We start from the raw sequence: 17,634 nt of genomic DNA, 5'->3' as shown, positions 1-17,634 counted from the left end.
CTGAAGGCACGGTCACCGATGGTGGAACAGAGGGCGCGAGATTTGAACAGGAGGCTAAAGCCAGCCGGGTGGAGGCAGCGGGGAGGCTGGAGTTGGGAGTGAGTAGTTCTGAGAGGTAGGGACGTGTGAGGAAATGGAGCGATTTGAAAACGAGCGAGAGGATTTTGAAGTCGATCTGTTCGGTGATCGGGAGCCAGCGGAGCGTGGCGAGGATTGGTGTGAGCGCAAGGTGGGTTTTTGGCCATGGACCGTAAAGGAAAACCTGAACCTGAATTAGAGACATTTCTCCTCCTCGTTCTTCCACGTCACTCCCTCAGTCGCTGTCCTTCTGCTTCAGTGCCGTGAGTTTCAGTAAACGTCCCCCAGGAATGGCGGAAAAGATGGAACTCAGCTACGTCGATAGAGAAAGCCAAGAATGAACATCAAATAATAATAACAAAATAGTATAGCTCCTTATCGCATCGTCCAGCTGTCCCAAAATGCTCACGGGATATACTGTAGGTTTTGTGGGCAAACATGGCAACCAATTGGCGCACGGCAATGTCCCACAAACAGCGCTAAAGTGCAGCCAATTTTATTTTAATAATTACAACACTTGCATTTTGATATAGCGCTTTTTCACGTCTTCGAGAATATACTGTGAAGTATAGCGCCTGTCTATTTTGTGGTCGCTTACAGCCACCCCCTCCCTCAAGGAATTGGTCGTTTGACATCCGACAAGCGTGGGTTGGAACCCTCACTCGGCGGTTGATAGGTGCTAGGAACTCCCTGCAAGCTTGCTTGTGGGCAACGCAGGTCAGCATGAAATGCACAAGAGCATTGCTACCATCTTCCTGTCCACAGCTCGGACACACGTCCCTTCCCACGGAGGAGCGCACTGGCATGTCAGCCTGGAGTGTGAGCTCAAATGTCTCTGAGGTGAGGCTTGAACACAAAAACCTCCGGACTCAGAAACCAGAGTGTGAGCCTGCGCCAGGCTGGCTAGCCACAGACAAGCCCTGAGATGTGAGCAGGAGGCAGCTCACTGTCAGGCCAGAGCTGTAACTCACCATCTTCTCCAGAGCCTGGATTAACACTGGGTTATCAGGGCTGATCGGATATCCCAACACCACAAAACTAACGGTGCCTGACACGCGCTTCTTCTGGAGGTCTGAAAATCAGAGAGAGATGGTCTTAATAATCCTCGCATTTGATACAGCGCCTTATCAAGTCTTCGAGACGTCTCAGAGCCCTTCACAGGATACACTGCGTAGTGAATTGATTGTATATGTTGTCAACCAGTCACGCACAGCAGTGTCCCACAGTCATGGATTGAGTGACCACATTTTTTTTTGAAGGGATTACCCCTGGGAAAGCAATCCGCCAATCGACGAACAATTGGGTTCCAACTTACTGCTAGGTAAACAGAGAGTAAGGAAACTTGCTTAATGTTTTGCCCTGACCCGAGAGTCAAACCCTGGTCCTCTCGCTTGCGAGGTAAGTGCTCTAACCACTACGCCACAGGACTCCCAGAAAACCTTAGCACAAGGTCTGCAGCCCACTCCCCTCCATTTCCCCTTCTCCCATGGGGAGGCTGGGATGAACAAACCTGTGGACTGAATGCATTCCTTATTATTGAGGGTGCTGACTTTGCCTGCAAGAGAGAGAGAGACCAGAATTAAGACATTAATAGCATAAGGTGTGCCTACTTGAATACTTTTAAGCCTTCAATCCATCTCCTGACTCTCTAAGTCACTATTCCATTTCCCGCTCACATTTTAATGCTCCATTTCCTCCCAAAGACTGCATCCATCTCCCTTTCACATCTCAAATGATCTCCTGACTCCCCAAGTCTCTATCCATTTCCCTCTTGACACCTCAATCGATCTCCTGACTCCTCAAGTCTCCATCCATCTCTCTTTTCAGTATCTCATTCAATTCTGTCTCCTGACAGTGAAAAGCCAATGCCTGACTCTCCCCTGAGATCTCCTTACCTGAGCAGGTAACGCCAGCGTCCTGACTGTGGCTACAGTTATTATTTCCGTACGGTTTTGCCGGGCACTGATCGAGGGCGACCTCTGTTCCCTCACACCTCATGTCAGACAGCCAGACCGGCCCAGTCCCCTGTCCGAAGGTTGCATTCCCTGTCGCTGACGTGGCCTCTCCACAGTTCAACAGTCTGCAGACGACATTGGCCTCCTCCATACCCCAGTGATCCCCACACACGCTTCCCCAAGTACAGATGTGAAACACCTCGACTCTCCCGGAGCATATGGTGCTTCCGTTCATCAGCCTGATTGGCACGGGACCTGGGGGAGAGGGAACGGCAATTAAAAATCCTCTTGCGTTTTCCTGGAATAATCTGGGATAAATGTGTCTTCCCTTCCCCTGCTCCATCCTGGGCACACTGATTTCTGCCTAAGATGAATTCAACCTCCCATTTATTTCAAGGGAAGCATACACATCCCAGAACATACTGTGGAGTGGAGTGACTGTATTTTGGGGGGAAGACTACACATCACAGGGCATAGTACAGTGTAGGAACTGTGTTTTGCACACCCACAAAATATACAGTCAATTCACTTTACAGTATTCTGTGAAACGTTTTGAGACGTCTCAAAGATGTGATAAGGTGTCATATCAAATGCAAGGATTATTGTTATTTGTAGAAAATGCTATTTTTGCAGGAATTGGGCTTAAGATGGGGAGAGCTTAGTGCTCTGGACTGACCTGTGATAGAGCAGGAACAGTCAAGCCCTCGCCTATTCCAAAACTTCCCAGGAGAAGTCCTGTTGTCCTCCTAATCTCCTTACCTGAGCAGATAACGCCAGCATTCTGACTGTGGAGACAGGTATTAATTCCGTACGGTTTTGCCATGCACTGATCGAGAGCTGGCTCTGTGCCCTTACACCTCACATCAGACAGCCAGAACCGCCCAGTCCCCCGTCCAAAGGTTGAGCTCACAGTCGCTGATGTGGCTTCTCCACAGTTCAACAGTCTGCAGACGACACTGGCCGCCTTGAAATCCCAGTGATCCCCACACACGCTGCCCCAAGTGGAATTGTGGAGCACCTCCACTCTCCCGGAGCACATACTGTTCCCGTCCACCAGTCTGACCGGCACGGGGCCTGTTGGGAGAGAGTGAGAGGTGAGCGTAAGAATATAAGAATTTTCTAAGCCTGGCAAGATCCAAGGTCCATCACCTTCCACCATCCTAGCCATCGCTTGACATGTCGTGTCCCAAACTATATACTGTATCTCTCCCGAGATATTTTCTAGCAGAAATCTATCTGGTTTGTTCTTGGAAAAAGGAGGCGTTGGTGTGGCGGATTCTTGGCCTGAATCTCACCTTCCCCACAACAGCTGCTGCCTGCAGACAACCTCTAGGTGTTGTTCACTCTAAACCCAACGATTCTCTCTGCCCCATTAGCCGTACCTGTGCAAATCATTCCACAACCTGTCAACTCTGGGTGGAGTTTACCCAAACCTCTCCTACTCCGAACCATCTCAAACCTGTCCTTCATCTCAGAGGTCCTGGAATGTGTAGTGGCCAACCAACTGCGCTCATACCTTTCCCTCCATTCCAAGCCCCTCCAGGCTGATCTGCTCACACCCTACTTTTCTACCTGCACTCTCCCCCCCCCCCCCCCCCTCCACCCCGCTCAACTGGCTTCAGTTCTCTGCACAATCCTCGTTCCCTCTACTCCGTGCTTTCAGCCACCGCGCCTCTAAACTGGAGCCCTTCCTCAATCCCTCCGCCTAGCCTCCTTCCTCTGAAGACCTACCCACCTTGACCATACCTACAGTCCATCTCCCCACTACTTCCCTGGCTTGCTGTTGGAGCTCTACCACTGTTAAACGCTGTGAGACATTACCCCGTGAGAAGAGCACTATTCAAATGCAAGCTGTTGCTGTTTAAGATATTTATTAATTCAGGGTATTAAGGGATATGGGGCAAGGGCAGGTAAACTGGACTTGAGGTACAGATCTGCCATGATCTTATACAATGGCGGAACAGGCTCGAGGGGCTGAGTAGCCGTCTGCTGTTTCTATGCTCCCAAGTCACAATCTTGAATTCACACATAATGCTCCCGTGATTTGGGAGTCATCAAAGCCGATTTCTTCACTAAGAAATACCTGAAGTCATATATTTCTGCGGCCACTCACCAGGATTGTGGAACATCTCACCAGGTAAGATCTCCTTACCTGAGCAGGTAACGCTGGCGTCCTGTCTGTGGTGACAGGTATTATTTCCGTACGGTTTTGCCGGGCACTGATCGAGGGCGGCCTCTGAACCACTACACCTCAAGTCAGATAGCCAGACCCGCCCAGTCCCCTGTCCGAAGGTTGCGTTCCCTGTCGCTGATGTGGCCTCTCCACAGTTCAACAGTCTGCAGACGACATTGGCCTCCTCCGTACCCCAGTGATCCCCACACACTGTTCCCCAAATGGAGTTGTGCAACACCTCGACTCTCCCGGAGCACATGTTGTTCCCGTCCACCATTCTGACCGGCACAGGACCTGGGAGAGAGGGAGACATTGATGGAATTATTTGGAACAGCATTCTCCAACCTCCAATGGAATGGATTAAGAGTCGAGAGCTCCAGGGAGGAAAAAGCACCAAAGTGGACAAGATGAGCAGAAAGCAGAGGAACGGGATTAGTGTTGAGAGCTCCGGAGACGGGGGAGTGATCAGCAGCACAAAGGACATGATAGGGGAATGGTATTAGTGGAGAGTGATCCGGGAGGGGGGGGGTGAGGGGCACTTATTCTGAATTTGCACACAAAATATACAGTCAAATCACTTTACAGTATATTCTGTGAAGCGCTCTGAGACGTCTCGAAAACATGATCAGGCGCTGCATCAAATGCAAAGATTATTATTATTAATTCAGTGCAAGCGATCGCTTTGCGGCCAAGTGAGGAATCTCCTTACCTGAGCAGATAACGCCAGCATCCTGACTGTGGCTACAGTTGTTGTTTCCATACGGTTTTGCCGGGCACTGATCGAGGGCGACCTCCGTCCCATTACACCTCATGTCAGACAGCCAGACCGGCCCAGTCCCCTGTCCGAAGGTTGCGTTCCCTGTCGCTGATGTGGCCTTTCCACAGTTCAACAGTCTGCAGACGACATTGGCCTCCTCCGTACCCCAGTGATCCCCACACACACTTCCCCAAGTGGAGTTGTGCAACACCTCGACTCTCCCGGAGCACATGTTGTTCCCGTTCACCAGTCTGACCGGCACAGGACCTGGGAGAGAGGGAGGAATGGTGAACAGTGAGGAGTTGGTGCGACACCTTGTCAACCTGAAGCTCACCTTCCCCACAGCATTTGCCGCCTGCGGACACCACTCAGTGTCATTCCCTCCACTCGCGACTGTGCACGCTTAGTATGGGGAGCTGCTATAGCCACAGGAGGAGGCCATTCAAACCACATACAATGCTTAACCAGTTCACCCAATCCCATTTCCCCTCTTCAACCTCCTTCAAACTCCTCCAACCAACTGACACCTCCATTCACGCCAAGAGATCGCCAGAGAATCGTGCAAATGGACATCACCCTTGGAGGGCATTGCGCACCCTGACAACCCTCTGGGAAGAGATCACTCAAACAACACCACGGCCAGCAGTTACGATTCGCCCTTCATGCAGGGCAATGTCTCAAAGCGCTGTAACATCTCCCACTCCCATGTAAGGATCTTCAATTCACTCCCATTAATTCAGTGACCTGGGAATCATCAAATCCCATTTGCTAATTGAGAATCCGTGAAAAAATATTATGAAATTGCTCGCAATTCTTCCGTGGCTACTCAGCAGGATTCTGAAGCATGTGATGGTGAGATCTTACCTGAGCAGGTAACGCTAGCATCCTGACTGTGGCTACACGTATTGGTTCCATACGGATCTGCCCGGCATTGATCGAGGGCGGCCGCTGTCCCATTACACCTCACGTCAGACAGCCAGACCGGCCCAGTCCCCTGTCCGAATGTTGCATTCCCTGTCGCTGACGTGGCCTCTCCACAGTTCAACAGTCTGCAGATGACATTGGCCTCCTCCGTACCCCAGTGATCCCCACACACGCTTCCCCAAGTGGAGTTGTGCAACACCTCGACTCTCCCGGTGCACATGTTGTTCCCGTTCACTAGTCTGACCGGCACAGGACCTGGGAGAGAGGGACATTATCAGAAATATCATTCCACAACTTTCAGTGGAATGTGATTGGAAAGGGCGCAAGAACCAGCATAGACACGATAAGGAGAGAGCAGAGTAATAGGATTAGAGTAAGGAGCTCTGGGGGCTGCTGGTGGAATCAATTATTACCAATCCATTGCAAGCGTTGGCTTTCCGGCCACACAAGGAATCTCCTTACCTGAGCAGGTAAGTCCAGCGTCCTGGCTGTGGCTACAGTTGTTGTTTCCATACGGTTTTGCCGGGCACTGATCAAGGGCGGCCTCCGTTCCTTTACACCTAACGTCAGACAGCCAGACCGGCCCAGTCCCCTGTCCGAAGGTTGCGTTCCCTGTCGCTGATGTGGCCTTTCCACAGTTCAACAGTCTGCAGACGATATTGGCCTCCTCCGTACCCCAGTGATCCCCACACACACTTCCCCAAGTGGAGTTGTGCAACACCTCGACTCTCCCGGAGCACATGTTGTTCCCGTTCACCAGTCTGACCGGCACAGGACCTGGGAGAGAGGGAGGAATGGTGAATAGTGAGGAGTTGGTGCAACAGCTTCTCAACCTGAAGCTCACCTTCCCCACAGCATTTGCCGCCTGCGGACACCACCGTGTCATTCCCTCCACTCACGACTGTGCACACTTAGTATGCGGAGCTGCTATAGCCACAGGAGGAGGCCATTCAGTCCAGCAAACGATGCTTGCCAGCTCTTCCAATCCCAATTCCCCTCTTCACCAACCTCCTTAAAACTCCTCCAACCAACTGACATTATCGCCAAGAGAACACCAGAGGACCATGCAAATGGACGTCACGTGTGGAGGACATTGCACACTCCGAGGACCCTCTGGGAAGAGTTCATCCAAACAACAACACCACAGCCACCATTTACGATGCGCCCTTACGCAAGGTAACATCTCACAGCACCATAACCTCTCTTGCTCCCATGTCAGGATCTTGAATTCACTCCCACTGTTTCCGTGACCTGGGAATCATCAAATCCAATTTGCTGATCGAGAATCCATTAAAAAAATTATAAAATTGCTCGCAATTCTTCCGTGGCTACTCGGCATGTGATGGTGAGATCTTACCTGAGCAGGTAACGCTAGCATCCTGACTGTGGCTACACGTATTGGTTCCATATGGATCCGCCCGGCATTGATCGAGAGCGTCCTCTTTCCCATCACACCTCACGTCAGACAGCCAGACCGGCCCAGTCCCCCGTCCGAATGTTGCATTCCCTGTCACTGACGTGGCTTCTCCACAGTCCAACAGTCTGCAGATGACATTGGCCTCCTCCGGACCCCAGTGATCCCCACACACGCTTCCCCAAGTGGAGTTGTGCAACACCTCAACTCTCCCGGAGCACATGTTGTTCCCGTTCACTAGTCTGACCGGCACAGGACCTGGGAGAGAGGGACATTAACAGAAACGTGAATTCCCAACTTTCACTGGAATGTGATCGGAAAGCTCTTGGAAGGAGTAAGCACCAGCATAGACACAATAAGGAGAGAGCAGAGTAATAGGATTAGGGCAAAGAGCTCTAGGGGCTGCTGGTGGAATCAGTTATTCCCAATTCATTGCAAGCGATGGCTTTCCGGCCACACAAGGAACTCCTTACCTGAGCAGGCAACTCCAGCGTCCGGACTGTGGCTACATTTATTATTTCCATATGGTTTGCCGGGCACTGATCGAGGGCGGCCTCTGTCCCATTACACCTGACGTCAGACAGCCAGACCGGCCCAATCCCCTGTCCGAAGTTTGCATTCCTTGTCGCTGACGTGGCCTCTCCACAGTTCAACAGTCTGCAGACGACATTGGCCTCCTCCGAACCCCAGTTGTCCCCACACACGCTTCCCCAAGTGGAGTTGTGGAACACCTCGACTCTCCCGGAGCACATGTTGTTACCATCAACCAGTCTGACCGGCACAGGACCTGGGAGAGAGGGAGAGATGAGTCAGTTTGCTGACACACCTTAGTGTCATTCATTCCACTTATGACCATACCTTCACAGTATAGCAAGATGCTATAGCAGTAAGAGGAGGACGTTATGACTATCAAACATGCATGCCAGTTCTTCCAACGCCGTTTGAGCAACAACAACTTGTATTTATGCAGCACCCTTCACTCAGGTACCATTCCTGGACAGCTTGACAGTGTCGGAGTCTTCTCCCTTTCTCCAACCTCCTTAATACTCGAACATCAGCAACTTACACCTCCATTCAAGCCAAGAGAATGCCAGAGAACCATGCAAATGGTCATCACGCTTGGAGGTCATTATTTTGTGTCGGTGTTTGCTCATCAAGAAACCCCCACTTCCCAGTTCCCATGTTCTGCTCGTTCCTGTCCTCTCTAGTTCCCTTCCCTTCAAGATCTTCCTCAACTTCTCTTAAATCCCACAATTATCCTTGCTTCCATCATCGCACCTGGCAAATCATTGCACACCCTGGCAGCTCTCTGGGAAGAGTTCATCCAAATGTCTTCTGCTCCCAAGTCACAATCACCGTGACTTTGGAATAATCAAATCCCATTCCCTAATCAAGAAATCTATGAAGAAATGATGTGAAATTGCTCCCATTTCCGCCATGACCACTCACCAAGATTCTGAACCATCTAATGGTGAGATCCGCTTACCTGAGCAGGTAACGCTGGCGTCCTGACTGTGGCTACAGTTGTTGTTTCCATACGATTTTGCCGGGCACTGATCGAGGGCGGCCTCTGCCCCATTACACCTCACGTCAGACAGCCAGACCGGCCCAGTCCCCTGTCCGAAGGCTGCGTTCCCTGTCGCTGACGTGGCCTCTCCACAGTTCAACAGTCTGCAGACGACACTGGCCTCCTCCGTACCCCAGTGATCCCCACACACGCTTCCCCAAGTGGAGTTGTGGAACACCTCGACTCTACCGGAGCACATGTTGTTGCCGTTCACCAGTCTGACCGGCACAGGACCTGGGAGAGAGGGAGTTGAATGGAACTATCAGAAACATCATTCCCCAACTTTCATTCGATTGTGATTGGAGAGCTCCAGGTGGGAGAATGCACCGGTTTGGACACAATAGCCGTAGAGCAGGCAAATGGGATTATAGCGCAGAGCTCGGGGGGTGGGGTTGGGGGAAAGTGGGAGCACTTTTTCCCAATTTATCGCAAGTGATCATTTTGCAGCAATGTGGGGACTCTTCTAACCTGAGCAGGTAACGCCGGTATCTTGACTGTGGCCACAGTCCTTATTTCCGTACGGCTTTGCCGGGCACTGATCGAGGGCTGGTTCTGTCCCATTACACCTCACATCAGATAGCCAGACCGGCCCAGTCCCCTGTCCGAAGACTGCATTCTCTGTCGCTGACGTGGCCTCTCCACAGTTCAACAGTCTGCAGACGACAGTGGCCTCCTCCGTACCCCAGTGATCCCCACACACGCTTCCCCAAGTGGAGTTGTGCAACACCTCGACTCTCCCGGAGCACATGTTGTTGCCGTTCACCACTCTGACCGGCACAGGACCTGGGAGAGAGGGAGACACAATAAACTGCAGTACGGACAGAGTACGTTCTGATACTTAACATGCGTGACGATCGTCAGTAATATGTGTCACCCATCTCTTGTGAAATGCTTCAGGTGACCAAGAGGTTAGCGTATCAATGTTGCTGGGTGATGAGCCTGGCCCTGTCTAGCTGTCTGGCCAGTTCTAGCCACACCTCTGTTGATAAACGTTGTTACATTTACTTACCTGAGCAGGTAACGCCGGCGTCCTGACTGTGGCTACAGTTATTATTTCCGTACGGTTTTGCCGGACACTGATCGAGGGCGGCCTCTGATCCCTCACACCTCACGTCAGACAGCCAGACCGGCCCAGTCCCCTGTCCGAAGGTTGCGTTCCCTGTCGCTGACGTGGCCTCTCCACAGTTCAACAGTCTGCAGACGACATTGGCCTCCTCCGTACCCCAGTGATCCCCACACACACTTCCCCAAGTGGAGTTGTGGAGCACCTCGACTCTCCCGGAGCACATGTTATTTCCATTCACCAGTCTGACCGGCACAGGACCTGGGAGAGAGAGGGAGATGTGCTTGTCGATGAGACCAGTCAAGACACTGAGACTTTTGAATGTCAGATAATAATATAATAATAGCCCTTGCATTTGATATAGTGCCATTTCATGTATTCGAGCCGTCTCAAAGCACTTCGATGGGACCCACACACCTCTGCTGGTCGGTCACACAACTTCACGCAAGCATTAAATACAGAACATCTGTTGTTCAGGATCGAACGGTAAGTCCTTCGGAAGGAGGGACGAGGTTGGCGTTGCTGTCCTAACAGTTTGGTTTGAAGCCAGAATCAGTCACCCATCTCTGACACACGTCTGATGACCAGAGCTTACCTGAGCAGGTAAGGCCTGCGTCCTGACTGTGGCGACAGTTATTATTTCCGTATGGTTTTGCCGGGCAATGATCGAGGGCGGCCTCTGTCCCATTACACCTCACGTCAGACAGCCAGACCGGCCCAGTCCCCTGTCCGAAGGTGGCGTTCCCTGTCGCTGACGTGGCCTCTCCACAGTTCAACAGTCTGCAGACGACATTGGCCTCCTCCGTACCCCAGTGATCCCCACACACACTTCCCCAAGTGGAGTTGTGCAACACCTCGACTCTCCCGGAACACATGTTGTTCCCGTTCACCAGTCTGACCGGCACAGGACCTGGGAGAGAGGGAGACGCAATAAACTAAACTGCAGCGCAGACAGAGTGCGTTCTGATACGTAACATGCGTGACAATCGGCAGTAACGTGTCACCAATCTCTTGTGAATTGCTTCAGGCGACCAAGGGGTTAGCTTGGTAATGCGTCCAAAGGCATGTTGCTGGTTGATGAGCCTTAATAATAATAATAGTAATAATATTAATAATCCTCGCATTTGATATAGCGCTGTTCACGTCTTCCAGATGACTCAAAGCGCTTCACAGAATATTGACTGTGTATTTGTGGGCGAAACACGGCAGCCAATTGCGCAGAGCGGCGTCCCACAAACAGTCGTGGATTGAAAATGACCAATTTGTTGTTGTTTTTTGTAGGGATCATCATCAGGCGTGTGGAGTAAGGAAAATCGACCAAGGTTTCGCCCTGACCTGCCCGGAATTGAACTCGGGTGTCTCGCTTGCAAGGCGAGTGCTCTAACCACTGAGCTACAGGACTCCAGTTTCTAGCCACACCTCCATTCATTACAGATCACCTTTGTAACGTTTACTTACCTGAGCAGGTAACGCTGGCGCCCTGACTGTGGTGACAGGTATTAATTCCATACGGCTTTGCCGGGCACTGATCGAGGGCGGCCTCTGTCCCATTACACCTCACGTCAGACAGCCAGACCGGCCCAGTCCCCTGTCCAAATGTTGTATTCCCTGACGCTGACGTGGCCTCTCCACAGTCCAACAGTCTGCAGACGACATTGGCCTCCTCCGTACCCCAGTGATCCCCACACACACTTCCCCAAGTGGAGTTGTGCAACACCTCGACTCTCCCGGAGCACATGTTGTTGCCGTTCACCAGTCTGACCGGCACAGGACCTGGGAGAGAGGGAGATGTCCTCATCGATGAGACCAGTCAAGCCTTTGAGAAATTGCAAGGTCAGATAATAATATAACATGATAAGAACGCTTGCATTTGATGTAGCGCCTTATCATGTCTTCGAGGCGTCTCAAAGTGCTTAGATGGGACCCACACGCACCTCTGCTGGTCCGTCACACTGTTTTACAGCAGCAGTAAATATAAAACATCTGTTGTTCAGTATCGAACGGTAAGTCTTTCGGAAGGAAGGGGACGAGGTTGACATTGCTGTCCTAACGGTTTGGTTTGAACCCAGTCAGTCACCATCTCTGACACAAGTCTGATGACCAGAGCTTACCTGAGCAGGTAAGGCCGGCGTCCTGACTGTGGCTACAGTTATTATTTCCGTATGGTTTTGCCGGGCACTGATCGAGGGCGGCCTCTGTCCCATTACACCTCACGTCAGACAGCCAGACCGGCCCAGTCCCCTGTCCAAAGGTTGCGTTCCCTGTCGCTGACGTGGCCTCTCCACAGTTCAACAGTCTGCAGACGACATTGACCTCCTCCGTACCCCAGTGATCCCCACACACACTTCCCCAAGTGGAGTTGTGGAGCACCTCGACTCTCCCGGAACACATGTTGTTACCATCAACCAGTCTGACCGGCACAGGACCTGGAAGAGAGGGAGAGGTGAGCGACTGTCCCACATTAACCCTGCTCCATATTTGAATCCCAGGAAGCTGACCCGATGGATGTTGCAGGTCACAGACCCATGTGATACAACGCTGACAACAACAACTTGTGTTTATAGAGCGCCCTTCGCGTGGGGTAGCGTCCCGGAGCGCTTCATGATATTCACGTGAACCGCTTGTCACGGAGCCTTAAACATCTTGCGGTGCTATTTGAGAAGAGAAAAGAGTTTCTCTCCCATCGTCCTGGCTGACAGTGCCCTCCGAGGCCAGTTCGTCAGGATCCCTTGTGCCATTGGAGTATTTTCCCATCTTTTTCTGCCGCAGGTCCTGTGACTCTAATTCTCCAGACCATTCCTTCATATCTCATTTCATAAATCTGCTCCCGGTCCTGCTTGTGTCTCACTTCTCTGTCCGCCTTCTTCTATCAACTAACACAGGCATTTCCCCCAAACTTCGCATCACCATTCGAATGCTACAACTCTAATATCTGGAGCCCTCTGCAGCTCCGGTTAGAGAACCCGCCTCGCACAGCGAGAGGACCTGGGTTTGATTCCCTTCAGGGCGAAACGTTGGGCAAGTCTCCTTACTCCACGTGCACGCCTCTGTTTACGTAGCAGCAAGTAGGAACCCAGTTGTTAGTCGATTGGCGGATCGCTTTTCCAGTGGCAATAATTCTTTCAAAAAGAAACAATAATTTGGTCGCTCAATCTACGACCGTTTCTGGGGACGCTGCTGCTGCGCGCAATTGACTGCCGAAATTTGCCCGCAAAGTACAAAGTCACTACGCTTCACGGTATATCCTGCGACGCGCTTTGAGACGTCTCGAAGACGTGATAAGGCGCTACATCAAATGCAAGGGTTATTATTATTATCTCCGGAACTCCCTGCCTCTCTCACTCTGCCTCCTTCTCTATCAAGCTTTAAATCCCACATTTAAACCAACCTCTTCAACTGTGCGTATGGTCACAGAACCTCCGCCTTGAATATTTCTGTCGCTGTCCACACAGGTTTGGTCTGAACCTGGAATCAGCCACCCATCTCTCGACACGAGTCTGATGACCAGAACTTACCTGAGCAGGTAACGCTGGCGTCCTGACTGTGGCTACAGTTGTTGTTTCCATATGGGTTTGCCGGGCACTGATCGAGGGCGGCCTCTGTCCCATTACACCTCACGTCAGACACCCAGACCGGCCCAGTCCCCTGTCCGAAGGTGGCGTTCCCTGTCGCTGACGTGGCATCTCCACAGTTCAACAGTCTGCAGACGACATTGGCCTCCTCCGTACCCCAGTGATCCCCACACACGCTTCCCCAAGTGGAGTCGTGGAGCACCTCGACTCTCCCGGAGCACATGTTGTTCCCGTTCACCAGTCTGACCGGCACAGGACCTGGGAGAGAGGGAGAGACATTATTCAGAATAATTTGTGATAGTTCCTGCCTTGTGGTGTCCATTTAACACAGTACCTGCAACGTTTCCAAGTGCAACAGAGCTGTCAACACTCACGCAAGTACACACGCGTACCAACGCTCACACACACACACATAACTCACGCAAATATAATTCTCACACACACAAACGCACAATACTCACACACACACACACACACATACCTCCCCCCATCACCTGTTAAGATGCGTAACTCAGGGTTTCCGAATCAAGACTGAATTTAAGAACCGTTCATAATTTCTGCACAATTATAAATGTTAAGGCAAAACGGATTTGAAGCCCGGTCGGAAACCGAGGCCCCTGATGGTGAGATCTCCTTACCTGAGCAGGTAACGCCGGCGTCCTGACTGTGGCTACAGTTATTGTTTCCATACGGTTTTGCCGGGCACTGATCGAGGGCGGCCTCTGTCCCATTACACCTCACGTCAGACAACCAGATCCGCCCAGTCCCCTGACCGAACGTTGCATTGCGGGTCGTTGACGTGGACTTTCCGCAGTTCAACAGATTGCAGACGACATTGGCCTCCTCTGTACCCCAGTGATCCCCACACACGCTCTTCCAAATGGAGTTGTGGAGCACCTCAACTCTCCCGGAGCACATGTTGTTTCCATTCACCAGTCTGACCGGCACGGGACCTGGGAGAGAGGGAAGCAGTCATGAGGACATACTAAGAACATAGGAACAGGAGTATTCCATGCAGCTCCTTGAGCGTGTCCTGCCATTCTAGCCGATCATGGCTGATCTGTACCTCAACACCAATTAGCCGCTATTGTCCCATATTCCATGATACTCTGATCCAACAAACATCCATAGGAACATGGGCAAGAGAACCTGGAGCTGTTGTTGACAGGAGACATGATAGAGGCCTTGAGTAACCAGTTGGTTTGAGTTGGTGAATAAGGAGCATCTTTTCCTCTGGTCAGTGAATCTTGGTAACTAAAACGGAGTCAATTTAACATCATCCGCCAAAAACACAGATGTTATAATAATAATCCTTGCATTTGGCACAGCGCCTTATCACGCCTTCGAGAGCACTTCACAGAATATACTGTAAAGTGAACTGACTGTATACTTTGTGGGCAAAGTGCGGTAGCCAATTGCGCACAGAAGTGTCCCACAAATAGTTGTGAATTAAGTCCAAATTATTATGTATATTTTTTTGAAGGGATTATTACACCCACGAGCAATCCGCCAATCGACTAACTACCAGATCCATAGGTAAACAGAGGCGTGTGTGAGACGAAGGAAACTTGTCCAACATTTTGCTTTGGCACAGAAATTGACCGTCTATAAAGACCATTCAACAAATGTTCTTTGAGGAAGCAATCTATCAGGTTCTGCCCCTAACTCCCCCAACACTTTCTATCCATTCAGTCCCCTGGATACTGCACTTACCTGAGCAGGTAACGCCAGCGTCCTGACTGTGGCTACAGTTATTATTTCCGTAAGGTTTTGCCGGGCACTGATCGAGGGCGGCCTCTGATCCCTCACACCTCACGTCAGACAGCCAGACCGGCCCAGTCCCCTGTCCGAAGGTTGCGTTCCCTGTCGCAGACGTGGCCTCTCCACAGTTCAACAGTCTGCAGACGACATTGGCCTCCTCCGTACCCCAGTGATCCCCACACACGCTTCCCCAAGTGGAGTTGTGGAGCACCTCGACTCGCCCGGAGCACATGTTGTTCCCGTTCACCACTCTGACCGGCACAGGACCTGGAAAGGGGCACAGAGGGGCTTTAGTTATGAGAGTAGATTGGAAACAATGCATCTGTTTTCTTTGGAGCAGAGAAGCTTGTATATGAGGCGATCTGATAGAGATGTACAAAATAATAATAATATAATAATAATTTATGGAATTCACTCCCCCAGAAGGCTGTAGATGTCAGTCCTTGAACATCTTCAAGGTGGAGACTGATAGATTTTTTAAAAATAGAGGGATTAGGGGATATGGGGATAGGGCGGGTAATTAGACTTAGGTCAGAAGATCACCCATGATCTTATCGAATGGCGGAGCACAGGCTCGAGGGGCCGAATGGCCCACTACTGCTCCTAATTCTTATGTTCTTATGTTCTTATGTAATCATTGGATTTGGTATAGTGCCTTATCACGTCATTGAGATGTCTCAAAGCGCTTCACAGGATAGACTGTAAAGTGAATTTGAGGTTTTGACAGGGAAAATAGAGGTATCAGTGACTGGAGGGCATATAGATTAGTTAGCCACAAGAAGGTCTTCAGGGGTGAGGGCGCAGGGTCAGGAGAGAATGCGCAGGGTCAGGGGTGAGAGAGCAAACATGTCCAAACACCTGCCTGAGCACCTCACCTGAGCAAGTAAGGCTGAGATCCTGGCTGTGGCTACAGTGATGGTTCCACCAAGAGTCTGAGGAACATCGGTTTGGAGCAATCATGTGAATACACCTGACGTCAGACAGCCAGACCGGTCCAGTCCCCTGTCCGAAGGCTGCATTCCCTGTCGCTGACGTGGCCTCTCCACAGTTCAACAGTCTGCAGATGACATTGGCCTCCTCTGTATCCCAATCATCCCCACATACGCTTCCCCAAGTGGAGTTGTGCAACACCTCGACTCTCCCGGAGCACATGTTGTTACCGTCGACCAGTCTGAGCGGCACAGGACCTGGGAGAGAGGAAGGAATACTGAGAGTTTGGAATAATTTGGGAGAGGTCATAAAACCAATTGCAATGATTCTCAATCCACAAGGAAGATAAAGATCTTCCACTTCGCCACTCATAGAGTAAAGTGTCCGAGCCAAAAATTGGCCACATCAGCTTTTTGCGGAGATGTCACTGTGTGCAAATTGGTTTCCATGTTGGGCCACAAGACAGAGTCACTACACTTTACAGTGAAGATGTCCCCTGATGTGAACGGCGCTGGGTCAGAGGTGAGAATTTTTAAATAAAATCTGGAGGTTGGATTCCGTTGCCCAATAGGATTAGCATTGGTATTGGGGTAATGGTTGGAATTGGGGTAAGGATTAGGGTTAGGGATGAATCCAATATAACGACACTGGATGAGATGCAGTTGGGTACCGCTCTTACCTGAGCAGATGACACTGGTGTCCTGATGGTGGGAGCAGGTATTGTTAGCCAAGGGTTTGGTGAGACATTGATCCAGGGAACCCTCCGCACCGTTACACCTCACTCCGTCCAGCCACACCGTCCCATTCCCTCTTCCGAAGAACGCCCCACTGGGAGCCGACGCAGCCTCTCCACAGTTCAGCTCCCGGCAGACCACGTCCCCGTCCTTCTTGTCCCACTCGGCGTCGCACATGGTCCCCCAGGAGGAGGCGTAAAGGATTTCCACTCTGCCCGAGCACATGGTGTTCCCCCCACCAGCCTGACCGGCAACCGTCCTGGGAACAAGTCATTGCAACATAGAAAATATACTCGCACGGCCATCACACCCCATCACACCAGCCCTCACACCCCCATCACACCAGCCCTCACACCCCCATCACACCGGCCCTCACACCCCATCACACCAGCCCTCACACCCCATCACACCAGTCCTCACACCTCCCCCATCACACCGGTTCTCACCCCCCCATCAAACCAGTCCTCACCCCCCCATCATACCAGCCCTCACACCCCATCATACCAGCCCTCACCCCTCCCATCAAACCAGTCCTCACATCCCCATCACACCAGCCCTCACACCCCCAAATCAACCTATCCGCTTCCTCTGCTCAGCGGGCTCCAGTCTGCTCCGCATCCCCCGCCCGCCCACCCGACCATTGGCAGGTGGTCCTTCAGCTCCCACCCTTTGGAACTCCATCCCACATTTCCTTCGCCTCACTCCC

The 17,634-nt window shown here is 51.5% G+C and overlaps 1 protein-coding gene across 1 annotated transcript in view; it reads right to left on the bottom strand.

The window, feature by feature from the left end:
* LOC103171773 overlaps positions 1-17,634 on the bottom strand; it is a 31,329-nt gene continuing 13,695 nt past the window's right edge. Inside the window, exons 18-38 of the mRNA XM_042345613.1 lie at positions 16,874-17,187; positions 16,140-16,451; positions 15,217-15,531; positions 14,142-14,456; positions 13,447-13,761; positions 12,043-12,357; positions 11,390-11,704; positions 10,527-10,841; positions 9,878-10,192; positions 9,337-9,651; positions 8,788-9,102; positions 7,245-7,559; positions 6,350-6,664; positions 5,828-6,142; positions 4,916-5,230; positions 4,186-4,500; positions 2,793-3,107; positions 1,974-2,288; positions 1,589-1,633; positions 1,050-1,150; positions 1-391 (exon numbers count right to left, since the gene is read on the bottom strand). Coding sequence (XP_042201547.1) covers positions 314-391; positions 1,050-1,150; positions 1,589-1,633; positions 1,974-2,288; positions 2,793-3,107; positions 4,186-4,500; positions 4,916-5,230; positions 5,828-6,142; positions 6,350-6,664; positions 7,245-7,559; positions 8,788-9,102; positions 9,337-9,651; positions 9,878-10,192; positions 10,527-10,841; positions 11,390-11,704; positions 12,043-12,357; positions 13,447-13,761; positions 14,142-14,456; positions 15,217-15,531; positions 16,140-16,451; positions 16,874-17,187 — 5,890 coding nt within the window. The 3' untranslated portion in view covers positions 1-313. The remainder of the gene's footprint in view (positions 392-1,049; positions 1,151-1,588; positions 1,634-1,973; positions 2,289-2,792; positions 3,108-4,185; positions 4,501-4,915; positions 5,231-5,827; positions 6,143-6,349; positions 6,665-7,244; positions 7,560-8,787; positions 9,103-9,336; positions 9,652-9,877; positions 10,193-10,526; positions 10,842-11,389; positions 11,705-12,042; positions 12,358-13,446; positions 13,762-14,141; positions 14,457-15,216; positions 15,532-16,139; positions 16,452-16,873; positions 17,188-17,634) is intronic.

Source organism: Callorhinchus milii, unplaced genomic scaffold (genome assembly GCF_018977255.1).
Source record: "Callorhinchus milii isolate IMCB2004 unplaced genomic scaffold, IMCB_Cmil_1.0 Scaffold68, whole genome shotgun sequence".
Classification (NCBI taxonomy): Eukaryota; Metazoa; Chordata; class Chondrichthyes; order Chimaeriformes; family Callorhinchidae; genus Callorhinchus; species Callorhinchus milii.
This window is presented reverse-complemented; position numbering and strand designations above follow the sequence as displayed.